Source organism: Astatotilapia calliptera, chromosome 18 (genome assembly GCF_900246225.1).
Source record: "Astatotilapia calliptera chromosome 18, fAstCal1.2, whole genome shotgun sequence".
NCBI classification, from domain to species: domain Eukaryota; kingdom Metazoa; phylum Chordata; class Actinopteri; order Cichliformes; family Cichlidae; genus Astatotilapia; species Astatotilapia calliptera.
The window spans coordinates 5,724,473-5,740,428 of record NC_039319.1 but is presented as its reverse complement, the minus strand read 5'-3'; the positions used below and the strand labels follow the sequence as shown (position 1 = coordinate 5,740,428).

General features: G+C 40.1%; 1 protein-coding gene across 2 annotated transcripts in view; it reads right to left on the bottom strand.

Annotated features, from left to right (window-relative positions):
* LOC113010403 (receptor-type tyrosine-protein phosphatase N2-like) overlaps positions 1–15,956 on the bottom strand; it is a 233,130-nt gene that overhangs the window by 190,681 nt on the left and 26,493 nt on the right. Inside the window, exons 3-6 of one of the 2 annotated variants that reach the window (XM_026149408.1) lie at positions 15,001–15,114; positions 4,413–4,527; positions 3,583–3,724; positions 839–1,211 (exon numbers count right to left, since the gene is read on the bottom strand). In XM_026149408.1, coding sequence (XP_026005193.1) covers positions 839–1,211; positions 3,583–3,724; positions 4,413–4,527; positions 15,001–15,114 — 744 coding nt within the window. The remainder of the gene's footprint in view (positions 1–838; positions 1,212–3,582; positions 3,725–4,412; positions 4,528–15,000; positions 15,115–15,956) is intronic. The other variant, XM_026149409.1, reaches the window with a different exon arrangement.

The following is a 15,956-nucleotide window of genomic DNA, read 5'->3' as shown; positions in this document are numbered from 1 at the left end:
TGAGCACACAGTGGAGAATTTAGGAGACAGATATTTCCCTCAGGACTCAAAAAAGACACAGAGAATCGATACAAGAGTTATATTCATTAGGTGGACACTGGACTAAATTTAATGCTGTTCTGTTTGCTGGATGCTTATATGAGTTCATGTTCGCTAACAAGTTTGCTAAGTTAAAGTATGAGGGCCTGTCAGTGTGTGCAGGTTTTAATGCACAGATAAAAATGAAAGTTGAACATCTACAACTATCATAAGAACTGGGCGCACTACACGTGATTAAGTTTACCTTTGAGTTAACTTTGAAAGCCTTATAGCAATTATTTAATGGTCCTTGCTGTGAGCTAGTTTTTCCAAAGTCATGCAAATAATGCTCATCTTTATGGAAAAAGAGTACAATGTGGTTTTCACCACAAGCCCTGTGTGTTCAGTGTAGCCACAGAAAGAAAGAAATAATAATAACTTCTTTATAATGAAGACCCAGCCAGCGTCTGACAGCAGGCTAAGGCAGAAACATGCTATCTGATTCTAAGTGTAACCACGCTGTGCTACAATTTCCTTATTTCTATTCAAATTTGCTTTACTTTGAACGATTCTCTTAACTTCCTGGCACCACTTCTGGTATTCTGCATGGTTCAGTCCACTCAAAGAAAGCCATAACTCACAGGTTCTCCTTGTTGCTTGTAATAAAATTATGTAATATCTGGCAACACTGACAGTTCAACACGTGTGTGTTTACATGTTGTAAGAGATACGATTGAAAGTGAAAGACGTCCTGCCTGGAATTTTGCATCTCAAACACGCTGCAGACTATGATGAAATCCATCATGGGTAAAATACATACCATCAACAGACGTGAGCGGGTCCTTGGGTAAGGCCCCCTGAGGCCTTCCCATGTTCACAAGTCTGGATTTCGAGGTCTCCTTTTTGAGCCCAGAATTCTCTATTCTGTTGCTGTAGAACGTCCTCAGGCGCTCGAATGGGCTCGCTCCCCCACTGTGAAGGGACGCATGCCCGGAGAGATACTGCCTCAGGGCGCCCAGGAGAAGGTCACCCTCAGCCTGCGTGGCGAGGAGCTGGTTGGCTGGTGGTCTCTGCTTTTGCACGGGTTGGAACGATGAAAGAGATGAGAAGCTGGAGGGAGGTGATTTCTGAGCTGAAATCTGGGGCTTGGAGCGATAAAGCTCTGCAGGGATGCCGGACTGGAAACGGTCATTCTGGAAAACACAAGCATACTGTACAAAGACACTGATGCTGAAGACACTTCCACCAGCTTTCCAATAGCAGAGCTTTTGCTCTATTTTCTGAGAAACAGCCACACTGTGGCTGAAGGAGAAGTGCATGCCCCTAATACAGTCATTTCAAAACAGGACTCTGGATGTGAGCATAAAAGTCCCACCCACCTGCTGTTTGTGAGGGGCAGCCAATCAGGAGAAAGCTGCCTAAAAGGGGAGTGGAATTAAAGGAAAACTACCTCAAATGTTTTGTTTGACACAATGGATGAACTGAGAGGCTATGAAATGTGAATCATCCAAACTCCATTAACTATAGAGAGCTTAAGTAAAAGCCTGAAAATTCCCAACCATATGTTGTAATGTCTCAGAGCAAATAATTAGACCTCGAAATAAACAGACCGCAAGGGACAAAGTATAACTGCAAAGTAAAGCATAAAGTAAATTATAATTACTTTGCATTGCTTGAGCATTCCTGCTGCCTAGAACTTTAAGATGCCAACCATCTCACTCACCAGCCCCTTCATTCCCAGTCATCCCTCTGTCCGATGTTTAATGATGACAAAAAACTGGCTGCGACAGAAAAAAAATCTGACCAAAAAATATGAGTCATGCAGAATTACTATTTATGCAGATGCTGGATCCAAGAAAATGTCCCATCTGCTCGTCACACGTTTAAGGCTGAGACAACGTCCTAAAATAATGGGACCAACTGTATGTGACAAGAATGCAAACCATCCTGACGCCAAAGTACAAAACACAAGCACCCTGCCTTTTTTCTTTCGACACACTTTGGCTTTTCTTTCTTTATAACACCACCAATCCAGTAACCTTCGTGTTAGTGTAGCCAATTTACTTCTAGACAAAATGTATGCAAAATTAAATAGATGTGCATTTGCTGAAAACATCTAAATGTAACGTTTCTTGTTTTTGTTCTTCCACTAGATTTAGAGAGAGTATCTGGATGCATGAAGAAGCACTTTGCTTTATTATTAAAGGCTTCATTTGAACAAAAATGATTATTGAGATGAAAAAGGCCATTTTTGGGGAAAAAAAGTTATTAATCCATTTATGCAATCATATTAACAGATCCATCAGCTACAACAAAAGCAAATTGTCACTGCCGGCTCCATTAACGCCCACCTAAGAGCACAGAAATGGCACAAGCCTGAGTAACGGCAAAATTATCATAACAATACAGACATAAGCCGTTCCTCACAGTTGTCATACTTCTTTATGATTTGTGTGTGCGAGGCCCCCTCTGGTATTTGTTGCTGGCAGTATCTTTATTCATTTACATCCCTCAGTTGGTGATGTTTATGCCACTCGTACCCGAAGGGCCCCTTCAACCCTCCAGCTCCTTTTGGCTGCCACCAAACAGGTGAACCTGGATAGAAAAGGCCATGAGCCTGCAAGCGATGCCTGCAGGCTCCACGCAGTCGTACTCGCTTGGTCCTCAGTACAATTCCCCAGCTGGAAAGAGGCCTCTGCAGGCACAGCAGAGGGACGCAGTCGCGCCTTCAGTTATTAATTAGAGCGGTGAACTCCTGAACTCTCGGCTGGTATTATTTCCCTCATAACGGTCAAGCTGGGAGAAGTCATCAGTTAGGACAGAGAAGCAAGAAAGAAGCGACAGCGAAGGATGACAGCGGACCACCTGCTGTGAAGGTGTGCGCGTTTGTGTCCTTTCAGCGTGTTGTGCGAGCGTGCACTGTATGTATGCACAGTTTCTTTTCAAACTGAGCCAGGTGGCCTCGAATGGAGGTCGAGGCTAAATGCAGTCATTGGGATAAAAACAAATTCCTCACATATTCTTCGGTTTTCAAATGTGAGAACAGGACCAGCGGGAGCTGAGGTTTATGTGGCACTTCAGCGATATTCTGTCATTTGCGCTTCATTACTTTTGGGCTTTTTTGAATCCTTTCAATTAGCACACTGATAATTGATGTATAGAGGTGAATTAACAGCTCCATATTTTCACACTTGGACTCTACAAGAGGAACTTTGCATGATTCACAGTATACTGGGCCTTGGTGCAACTCAGATCATTCACTGTCAAACAGACCCCAACTTAAACCGACCTTTTCTTTCTGATTAGCTATTTCTCATGAACAAAAGTACAGCAGGTGGGTGGTGCTTTTAAGTTTAGTTTGAAGATCTTTGCCTTCATTGTTTGTAACTTTACCCATGTTTAATTAAAGCTCCCACCTTTGAAGAAGATAATATGTAACAGAAAATAATAAAAAGCATAATAGTTTCTGTTTACTTGCTTGAGGCAAAGAAATTCCAACAAATGGCAAGAAAATCATGAACCGGAACAACCAAGTCCCAGAAGCCAAACAGAGTAAATGTTTACCTTGCTTGGTGCGCTCAAGCTGGAAGTAGATGTCTTGGGAAGGAGGCCAAGGCGCTGCAGGTACATCTGGAGATTTTTGCCGAGTTCTACCTCTACCGGTTTCACCCTTTGGTCCACTGGGTCCATTGCTTGAGCTACTGGCCTGTGAGAGTAGAGAAAAAGATGAACAAAATGCAGAAATTAGTCACTTCAGAGTAGCACAGTCAGATAACTTCATTGCAAAGACGTGCAAATGAATTGTTTTTCCTCCAAATGGAATTATTAACATGATGCCATTCTAAAATTTTCATATATCATATATTAGTATTAGAAAAAAGGCAAAAAAAAGGTCACAAAGTAAAATAAAAAGTAAGAAATTAAAATACTGGCAGCAGCCAGTGCTACCCTTCAGCCTCCGACAGCAGTAGATACACCTGTGGTATAAATTTTAAAATCCTAGGTGACAGAAAACTTCACCTCACTGATATTTGAACTCGTTGAAGATTTTTAGCAGATACACCAATGGTATCCATTTGAAAATCCTAAGTGTTATCTTTCTCGAGTTATTGTTTTCACAAGATTTTCAGACAACTTGACCTTGAGGTCAAGGTCACCGGGATTCTGACTTGTCCAAAATGTTTAGTAGATGCACCTATGCTATCAAGCCCTATGCCGTCTCATTTTCGAGGCATCGTGTTCACAAAGTTTATTGTCCACGCTGCCGGCCTGCCAAGTGGGGTGACGACAAAACTAAATGAAAATTATTAGGAGTAAGATAAAACAGAAGTGCAAATCTACAAATCTACATGTCCTTTGGTCACAAAACTATTTGAGCTAAATAAACATCTGACCTGATCTCAGTGGTGTAGAACGACCCAGTCTGCTGTGGTCTGTAGGGAATCCTTCTCAGTTTGGATAACTCCTTGGACAGAACCTGCTGGGTGGTATCATCTTCCCAGGTCAAACCTACAGAAAGAAACAAGGGGACCCTTTAGAACTAGAAAGACAGGAATACATATGTTAACAGGACACAAGCAGGAAGTCCAGTATTGCCCAGGTGCATATCTACTGTGCACCTGTAAGTCTCGAATGAATTAAAACTGCACTGAAGTACAGAAAAAGTGGGTTGTATGCATGAGCAAAGTGTAGCCGACACGTGGTGAGTATGGGATAGAAAGACGGAGAAGAAATTGCTAAGCATGCAGTAATTTCCCTAAACTCATTAGGTCACTCATTAGCAGAGGAGACGAGGAAACAGCGGGTCGTCCTTGGAGACTCCGGCGAGAGACTGTTTCAGTGACTAAGCAGAAACCGTCTCTCCTCTAGCTCTCCTGCTGCACTTCAGTTGTACAACATGATGAGCTACTTGGGAATTTCTTTTACACATCTTTACTTAAACAAACGATTAAATATTTACACCACTGCCATGATGAAAAAGTGAGGTCAGGGGTTAAACCCAGAATGTGTACATCCTACAGTGAGATCAATGTCCACGTAAAAACAGTAAATAAAGTACAGTGAACCAAATAAAACAATAAATACTACTAGTAAGATGTTTGTTACTTGCCAAGAGATGTGGCTTTGCTTTTGTGTTCTGCATTTATTACCCAAATTTCACACCAAATTTCGAGTAATACCATCTCTGCAATAACGTCCTAATGAGGGAAAATTATTCTGATTCATTTGATTTGATTTGGACATGCTTTTTCCCATGAACCTTTTTAAAACATAAACAAGTTTTGCTCGTCTTTTTCTGACCGCTCATAAACTGCAGTGTGGTTTTATCTATTCTGTGTACTTCTATCCAAAACTTACCCAGGCCATCTGTGAAAGAAGCCATTGTTTCAGACATCAAAGATGATCACAACACGCAAAACATTATAACTAAAAGCATACATAACATTTATAATATTCATGTAGTTTCAGTTAGTTTCCAGAGTGGATTTTCTTGTTTCTGTTTAGTTTTTGTTGTTTGAAAATGTTTAACTTTGGTTTACATTTATTAGCTTAAGTGTTTTTTTTAGTGTTTTTAATTATTACTCTATAGAGCGCACGTGTCAGAGGCAAGCTTTACAGAAGTGAGCACAGGTGTTGGAATGAAAACACGCAGACTTTAGAAAGCAGCTGACTCATAGTCATGTTATATTATTAGATTACATCATTATACGGCACCTGAAGGTTTCTTAATGTTTGTTTTAGTATAAGCAAACCACAAATGTGATGAATAAGGTGGGGCGAAGCTCTAAAGAGAGCTATTTTACAGAATTTATGCACATGTATATTTATGCACAATGAAAGAAATTTCAATATTTCTTTCACTGAGATGAAAGAAATATTATTGGAATTTTCATTAAGTGAAAATTTCACTAAGTGTTTCAGTGAATCTCCTGACCACCTAGTTGTTTTTTTTACATCTCTGATATTTGATTGTGTATTGTGTCCTTATTTGGTATTTATGCATAAGCTATTTGTATCTGCTGTTTAAACAAGTGTTCAAGAGCAAGAACAAATGAGTAGTTTGGACGTTTGTGTCTATTTTCCTCTAGGTAATGATTTTATTACCTAGTTGTCAAGCTGCCACTGCAGCAATGTCAGCCAGACATTCTTGTGGATTTACTGGGCATGTCAAAAAAAAGTGTTGCATTTCAGCAAGTGTACAAAAGGACAAGGCTGATGAGCTGCTTGGGCATTCACGTCTGTTTCTTATACTTAACATGCATTCAAACACAGTTTTTTGGCAACTGAACAGAGGAGCAGGCGCCAACACCAGATGGGGTAGCGGAACGAAATGTTACCGGAAATATGGCCGCGCTGCGCAAAGCACAACACGAACGGAGGCATTTGGCAGATGAGCGATGACGTTGCTGAAAGATTCAAGTAATGCAGACTGTAGCTCCAGCTGTGATGCCACAAGATGTGGGTCCACCACGGAGGACGTGCACTTGAAATGAGAAGGGAAATATCATCCCTGTCAGCTTCACACGCAAAAAAGTGATAGCACATTTTGAGCTGAGGGAACTGAAAACTGGGGAAAATATTGATAGATAACCAAAAAACATGAAGCATGATGGCAAAGAGCAGCCTTAAATCCTGACAGCAACAACCTCATTGGCAATGCAGACCATGGAGAAGTCCGACTACATGAAGTCAAAGTCAGCAGGGACGCAGCCAAACAGATTAGACGTGCATCAGCTGTTTCAAACCAAGTTGAACTAAAAGTTAAAAGCTACCATCTTACTGCCAAAAAAACACCTGTTGTAGAGACAGAATATCAGCGTTTTACTGTTTTAATATAGGATTCCTGTCCTGAATGATTAATGCTACATACCACTGCCTCCATCTGAATATGTGACATGCAAAACAGCCGTAAGTGTGAATAAGCCCCAAACTTCAGTAACAACATTAATGTTTCATAACTTACAGATATTTAAATATAGATAAAGGCAGTCTTTCAAAAGAGGCATTTCAATCATTCACGTGAATGAGAACCAGACGAAAAGGATTACAAGGTTATACAATCCGACAGCAGGAATATGAATTACCACACGGGTTTAGAGAGTTTTGAAACTATGATAACAGAATGCAAAATGAACATTAGAAGAGAAGACCTGAATGTAAAAGGTGTAGAAAAGGTTGCCCGGAGCAACACGTTTTGAAATGAGGATGCTTTTGCTCAAAATTAAGTCTTTCCCGAGGTTTAAAAAAGCCGGAGTCGAGAGTAAACAGGAACGAGGCTGGAGACAAAAGATGGAGGCGATGAGTTCTGAGAAGAGTCACATTCTCTCTCTTTTAGCTCTGTTTAAAGTTTCCACCAACTCCCAAGTGACGTTAATAACCACTTTTCACCAGCTCGTGTCTGCCTGTAGCCGTCTGTTGAGCAGGGAGTGCATGATGGTGTTTTAGAGGTGATTCACAGGATGATTCTCTTTCGCTTTGTCATTTCTCACAGTGAGCTATCACCAATGGTTAAGAGTTGCTTTAAATCCCCAACAAATCTCAGCAAAAGAACATCATCATCATCATCATCATCAGACCCACTGAAGAGCAAACTTGTGTCGCAGCCTAATTCTTACTGAGAAAACCCAATTTGTGAAAACAAGACAGCCTCCAGAGCAACAGAAAAAATTCGGCGTAACATTAAAATGAAGGAAGAAACAAGATAAAAACATTTAGCCTCCTTTCATATTTAGCATACTGGGAAAAAAACACGAAAATTTTGAAAATGTTCAGTAGAAATGATCTTTTTTTTAACTGTTAGTTTTACTTAAAATGTCCATTCCTAAGATTTTAGCTCTATAAGACGCACTGCAGAACAATCAACATGTTGTGAAACTGGAAAGCGCTGCCAGCAATAATCTCATTGCTGCCAAGATCTCATACCATTTCTAGTTAACCAACAACAGCACCATTTTTTTCCAACTGAATTTACACTTCTGCCTGTATCATTTGCGAATCCAATTAAACAAGCTCAACTCATTTCAGAGCATCTCAGCACCGAGAAACCTCCTTTAGACCCCCGCAAAATGAATTACAACCCCAACTGCCACGAATCAGGCACAAGCCTCTCTTTAACAGCTGCACAGCGTGTCAGGCCAGCTTTCGCCATCAAAGAGACATAAAACCGAGCCTTTAATGGCAGCCACGGTGGCAGAGAAAACGGGCGTTAGCGGCGGGTGAACAGACGGCATCTGACACGACAGGTTAATAAACGTTGGAGCCCCTGCCAGGATATTCAGAGTGACTCCGCGCATCTCACAGACTTAACCGACCACAGAAAAGCGGGCAGGAGGTTGTCGGCCAGCTGAAGTATGAGGTGAAGGTCTATCAGAGTTTGAAGCTTTCACAACTAAATAAATGAGACTGTGGTCCTGAAAGAAATTGGACTGAATTTAAAATGCGATGATGTACCTGCAAGGACTCATGGACTATGGAAAGCTTAAGGACATAGGTTGTTACATTGTAACAGGTTGTTAGATTGTAAAGCCCCTTAAGGCAATTTTGTAATAAAAAAAAACCTTTGTGATTACAGTTATTTAAATAAAAAGTCTTTGGAAAATGAAATGCATGTAGCTTGAGGAGGTTAGAGGTCAGAAAAAGACGTTTTGGAAATGCTCCAGTTCAGTTTGCATTTTCTCAACAATTTTGTATTGCACGTCCTCCACAGTTGCTAAATGATGCCCGCCTGCTCCACAAATACCATCGGCCGTATTCACTAAGAGTCACGCTAATTACAACCATGGGCAAAAACACTGCAGCCTTCCACCAGTTTAGAACTTGATTTATCAGCCGCATTTATGCAAATTTAATTTCCACAACCTGAAGTCCAATTACAATCACTGCGGTCCTACAAAACAGCAGACAGCAAGGTGAGAAACTTTTTGGATCACTGGGTAAAAAAGTCACGACATGTCTTTGCCAACAAATCCCAAACACTCTGAAAATAGAAGCGATGTAGAATGCTGACAATTTTCAACCGTGTGTATATATTTTTTGTAAATTACTAAAGAATCAAAGAATCACACTTTAGTCTCAGATTCAGAAGATCTTTGATTATCCCTGAAGGCATACTGTTTATGTGACAGATGCTTAAATGAACGAATGCTGTAGAACTAAATAGGATAAAACACAGCAAAAACACAAGAAAGCAGTGGGATACAAAATTGTGAATCACAACGTTTTTGATTTTTCCAAGTGAAAATGTTCAGTTTTTTAGCAACATGAGCAAAAGATCCCACGGGGAAAAGAGGAAGGGAACTCGTGGCATGACTTACAGTGAATTTGGAGCTGTAGAACATAAGGAGTCATGGGACAACTGATAATAATGATAATAATAATGATAAAGGCAAGAGTTATCTACTGTTAAGTCTCTCAAAGGTGGTGCGGGGAGGTTAGTGTGTTTTTGATGTCGTGTGCGAACTAAAGAGGACCATCGTTGCTGTGGGCGAACAGCAGCTGTGACCCTGACGAGGTGGCTTTTCAAATGACTTCACATCTGCAGGGCCTTAAGTGAGCAGTGCGAGTGGGAAGAGGGTCTGTGTGTGTGTGTGTGTGTGTGTGTGTGTGTGTGTGTGTGTGTGTGTGTGTGTGTGTGTGTGTGTGTGGGTGGTTAAAGGGGGAGAAACAGAATTGCAGCAACAACTTTGTGAAAGATTCAAACCGTTCACAAAGAAAGAGAGAGGCAAATGTACTGTGTGCTAAAGGTTAAATCTCGTCTGATTTTTGTAGTTTCGATATTACCCCTGTTGATAATAATAACGCTGTTACTAAATGGGCGTACAGTGACATTAACTACACTCAGAAAACACAGACAGGCTCTACAGTGACAGACGTATAGAGTTTATGAGGATGTGCGTAAATGGACTGGTATTTGTATAGTGCCTTTTGACTCAATTTGAGCACTCACAACACTTTTTTTTTTTACTATACACACATTCATACAGCACTTTTATCTTTGCTCAAGCGCTTTTTTATCTGACGTTCATTCACATCAGGGGCAACTCTTGGTTCTGTGGTCAGTCCAACGTCTGTGGGATGGTGGCGAACCTGTTTGTTCTCTCACAGGGTTGGACCTATAGGTTAACTAGGTGGGAAAAAAACTAGTTGTTTGACTTAAACATCTGGGTTGGTTATGGATGAGCTCATAACATTATCCATTTATTAAATGAGTTCTTTATAAAAACAAAATTGACATCTTTTTTATGTCTCTCTTTGACATCCGTTTAATAGCCACCCAAAAATGTTGTGTCATTAGTGAGAGCTGCAAATTAGCTTGCGTTACTCAATTATAGAACAATAACCAACGTAAATAATTAACCAAAAATAATCAGAAGAGCCTGTGAGAAGATCCCACAGTAAGGTGTGGACTGAAGCCTGACTGTAAAAATTGGCCAATTCCATTTTTGGCCTTTTATGTGCACTTCTATCATCGGCGGTTCCACCATAAAGTTTGGTGTCACATTTGACCAGGCTCTTAGTTTCAATAATTATATTGATAATCTTTATATTTCATCTATGAAGTATTGACCCCATCAGTGGAATGGTGTCCAAATCAGAATAAGAAATGATTAAGTCATCTTACAAAAAGGTCCAAAATCCAGCTGCTGCACTTAATAGGTCTTCTAAGTGTTTCATGTGTTTTGTCATCTTTGCACCTGCTTTAGCTTAAGATCTTGCTGATCACTTTCAGAGCTCTGTACAGTAAAATGCCTGTTCACATTAGCAAGCTCTTGCTTCTGCTCTATAATATGCAGGTCACTGAGGGCTTCAGACTTCAGACCAAATCTTGTTGTTCTACACTGAAAACCAAAGGAGACTATCCATTGATATGCAAGATTGTGGCTCCTAAAAGATGGAATGCATGAGCATTACATTTGAGATCTGATGAAATTACTGAAATGTTTATTTAAGCATTTAATGGATACTGTTATGTCTTAATATTTGTATTTTATATTTGTTGATTGTGGCTGTGGGGCACTTTGTGATCCTTATGTAGAAAGGTGCTGTATAAATACATTTTACTTACTTACTATTTTTAATATGGTTCCTGTGCACTCTTTTATAAATGAGGCTGCTCGTCACTCCCTGCTGGAAAGCACCAAGCTCGGCGCAGCAGTGACTGACGACTGATCATTATGTGTTTGCCCTGCAAACAGATTAAAAAGCGGCAGGTGTATGCCATAATGGAGACATGTGCATATTAATTTGTACATCAGATAAGATGTTAAGAGTGAAATCATCTGGGTGAAAAGCTTCCTGCATGTTGGATCAGCTGACTGATCATAAACCGGCTTCATGTGCTAAAACAGTGTCATGCTATCATGGGACATGATGCACTGAGCTTATCCATCACCTGCTTCTCCTTGGAGCAGATCAACATTTTGAAGAAACAAACTATTTTTTTCCATGAAGCTGCAGCCAAAACACCATCAGCAGCTCAGCTTATTGGGAAAACTGGAAACAAGACTAGAGCTTCCCAGTGACTCTTGCGATGTGAAAACCCTAACAGAAATTCAATGTCAAAGGGAATAAACATAAAGTATTTGCCTAAATGTCCAGATATCGGTCTGACTGTGGACTCTTCTTTCCACGTGCGCTTTTGTGAATCAGGACATCAGTTCCCATATCCTAAAACAGAGCTGATGGGCATATGGGCGTAGGATCGTGTTTGTAACAGGGAAAGCAAAAGGACACAGTAAACCGCGTTACCTTTTTAGTGGACTAGCCGAGCCTGAAATGCAGATGCTTTAGTGTCTTTAGAGTTTTGTCCTCCCTAATGGCTTCTGCAGACAGCCGGGCCCAAACATCTCATTTGCATAATTCATTTCACTTCAGAGCTCCTGACAAATGCCTCCAAACTTGTCGCCTCTGTGAAATCGGAATATTTCTCTAGCTCTCCCGCTGAGCTCCGATTCGGAGAATTAAACCAGAGGACTTTTTTTTTCTTTTTTTGGAGAGGGGTGGGTAGAGGAAAGGGAGGAAATGCACTAAATCGAGCTCAAAAGAAGGATGGTGTAATAAAAACACGAGAGAAAAACTCCTCCCAAAACAAATGTACTTTTTTGAAATCATTCTCTTTTGAGTGGTCAAGCACAAAAGACTGGACTTTCTTTTTTTCCTGCATACATGAGGTCCTGTCATTCAGAGCAAAGCTGGATGATGAAAGGGGATGAAATCCAGCTCAGTGGGAGGTTACGCAGGTCTCTGCCTCCCTCTCGTGGTACAGCACACTAACAGCAACTTAGTGCAGCAGGAAAGACGACAACTGATCCATCTGTTCGTTTCTACACAGGCACAGCAAAGGCTGATTAAACCAAAAAGTCAAATAACAAATATTTACGCCATAATGCTCACTCGGGCCGTTCCTTCTTTCCTTTTTAGTTCATTCATTTGTGGGATAAACAGCTATATTGATGTATTACTGTAAGCATGGATGCAACAGTGAACTCTGGCAGAAAGTAAACCACTTTATAACTAATTCAATTAATCTCCTCGGAACCGTGATCCATTCATTAAAAACTCAGACAAACTGTGGTTTAAAGCCACCAAATTAGATTCTAAACTTTGACAGAAAATACAGAGTTTTGCGAACAAGAGTGGAATAAATTTAAGATCTAAATCTATAAGATATTTAACATATAATTAAAGGAAAATACATCACACAAATTTATATAGAGATATATATAACTTTGGATTATCCTGGTTGTATCATTCAAAGGCTTCAATAATTCCTTTATTGACTTTATTTGGCTTTTCTCAATCAACAAGTGCAAAACACAAACAAGTTCAAGTTCCTGAGAATAGTTTAGCTTTAATCTTTGGTCTCATTGTTCTTTGAACAACCAGGTAAAAAAGAAAAAAACATCTGTTTGACAACAGAGACAGAACGTTACATTTTTTCATCTCTGCCTTTTGTGATGAGAATGACATCAGAGTATTAGGATAATCAGGATAAGGCACAAGACCCATGAGACTGTTTTGTTTATTCACCATAAAAGCATGTCTCTGTCGATAATGAATATCCATTTGACTAACCTATACTGCAGACTGCAGTAATGTAAACTGCACTGAATTTCTGACATTTCTGCTTTAGAATCAACAGCAGAAGCTAAAAAAAGCTATTAGCTTTAGCAGTAATTGCCAGTATGACTGCGACAGCCACCTGTACAGACTCCAGCAGAAAATACAATTTAAACAACTGCAAGCTTGCTGACTGGCAGCTAACATTTGGGGCAGGCAGCACATAAACTACACAAAATTGACCTCACACAACTTAATATTGTCGAAAAATTGCCGACAGGATCAGTGCGATATGACTTGAGAAGAAAAGTCTGCACCCTGCTGGGATCTGATCTGCTGCTTCACATCAGAGCTTCTTTTCTGGATGAGATGGATCAGCTCAGTGAAGATCTTCTCACTGTGCTCCACTGTTTGATCAGCAGACTGATTGATGGCCTCCACCTCCTGTTGAAGCAGCTTCACATCTTTCTCTCTGTCCTGGATTCTCTGCTGGATGTTTTGTCGACTCACCTCCAGCTCTCTCTGCCTCTCAGTCCTTTCTGCTGCAGCTGTGTCTATTTTCCAGTGCAGACATCACAGGCCACATCTTCAGGTCCAGCATAGCAATGATCAGCAGGAGCAGCTTGGAGTCCAGTCTCCTTCAACTCCTCCAGTAAGTCTGCTAACATGATGTTTTCACCAGGACAGGCCTCGGTGTGAAGGTGCGTCTACAATGGCAGCAGCTCTCTTGTCTTTTCTTTTTTTTTCTTGTCTTTTCTTTAACCCAGAAGCTTTTAATGCAGTTCATGTAGTAGCTGTGTCAATAAGTAACAGTCACCAGAACCTCGAGCACATTCAGACTGATCAAAACAGTAGAATTTCCCATTAGTCCTTCTCACTACACCGCTTCTCCTCAATGGTGACAAATGTCTAAAAGCCTCACTTCACACTGTGTCTGTGCACAGTTTTAAACAACACTTACTTCTCTTTCTCTCTCTTTACTTGCTAATATGCTGTGAATGAGCCTTATGTTGACTACATCTGTGCAGGGCAGAAAACAAATAGCTTTGCGGTAAATCAGGAAGAAGAGGAATGAGTTAGCACTCATCATTACAGACTGAAAAACAGAACATGATTTGAGGGGATCCATTGTGAAAGTTTAGATGTTTTTTAATGCTGAGAAGCCAAAAAAAAAGGAAATTAAGAGGCAAAAAAATCCTCTCTGGAAAATATATAAGAAAGGTAAAATAATGAGTTTTCATTTATTTCACTTAAAACTATTTAAACTTAAAATAACAGACATATTTATTTTAACACACTGCTTTATGCACACCAAACAGAGTGTGCACATTTATAACATGCAAGTATCTCTGATTGGGTTTGAGTGAGTGAATGGAAACTAAAGTAGGAAAGTAGTAAATGTGTCGTACTGAACCATGCAGCTCTTTTTAGCACTCTCAGTGACAGCATTAGCTCAACTCCTTCAATCCCTAATCCTGCCTTTAAAATCCCCTAACCTGGGGAAGTAATTACAAATCAAGAAAACACATCTGCTTCACAGGCGTCAAGGTTATTTGGGTAAAATGCACATATTATTCCCACTGTATATTTATAAATACATACTGTGGATGCATGCATACAATCTTGATCTGACCGAGTGAAAAGACATTACAGTATTTGGGTGGAACAAGTCTTGTGTTCCTATATGACAAGTTTAAACACACTTATTCTACCTTGGTTTGAAAAATAATCTCAAATCAGTTTGTGATTATATCCTACAAAAGCCACAGAGCTGAGTGTGCATATAATTTGCACAGGACCATGATTATGAAGATTATGAACTTGAAGTTGACACGGCACGCCACTTTGTGCGTGTGCATGTTCTGTGCAAACGTACATACACATTTGGGCTGAGGAAAGCAGAACATGTGTGCACGTGTTTACCTCTGTTGGAAAGCTTCTCCAGCAGCATCCTGAAGCGCTGCACTACAGATGGGGAAACATCGTAGGTGTAAATCTCCTTCACCGGAACAGAGTGACACCTCCCAAACATGCCATCTGTCAACACGTAAACAGACACTTTCAGCAGAGATTATAACTCGTGTTTCTATTTTGCATTTCACAATTTCACACTGAAAGGCACACAGTTTCTTTCAAGGGGATCTATTCTGACTGCCCTTGTTTTAAATGATGTAAATATAGTTTTACAGTGGCGCATGTTATATTAAACATGGTCAAAGTTTCAGATATTGAGGTCAGCATAGGTGCAAGTAATTCATCACAGCCAAAAATTAATCATAAGAAAGCAACCATAAAGGAAGGGTGGTTGCTAAGACTGGTTGTGTCATACAGTAGGGATTGCATCCAAACTGTGAACCAAGCAAATCTATTCCAGTTAAGTTCAAAAATAAAAATATGAATGTACTAAAGTTCTTCTTTAAGACCTAAACGTTCAGAAAACCAGGAGTTTGGACCAATAAAAAATTGGCAGTTTGAGTAAAAACTAACGAGGACTGTAAAACATAAAACATTTAAAGCAGCATATTTTGTTAGCAAACTGTTAAACTAAATCAAATTAAAGGTTGTATTGGGAGGATTTTTTTGCCCTGAACTGATATTTAATGAACTCAGACATACAAGTTTCTTGATTACCTAACAGCAAAACGCGAACCCCGGCCACCTCTTTTAATGGGTCTTTATATTTCAGCATGTGAGCGCCAACCTTAGGCTAACGTTGCTGAAAGCAAAGTAAATCACTGTTGCCAATTTATTGTGAGGGTTAGGGTTGTGATAAAAGCAAAAGTTTTCCTACAATAAAATGAATATTTAAATCCAAGAAGAAGAATCAGAAAAGCTCATGTGCTCAAAAACATGCAACGAAACTGAACTGTGTCACTTTT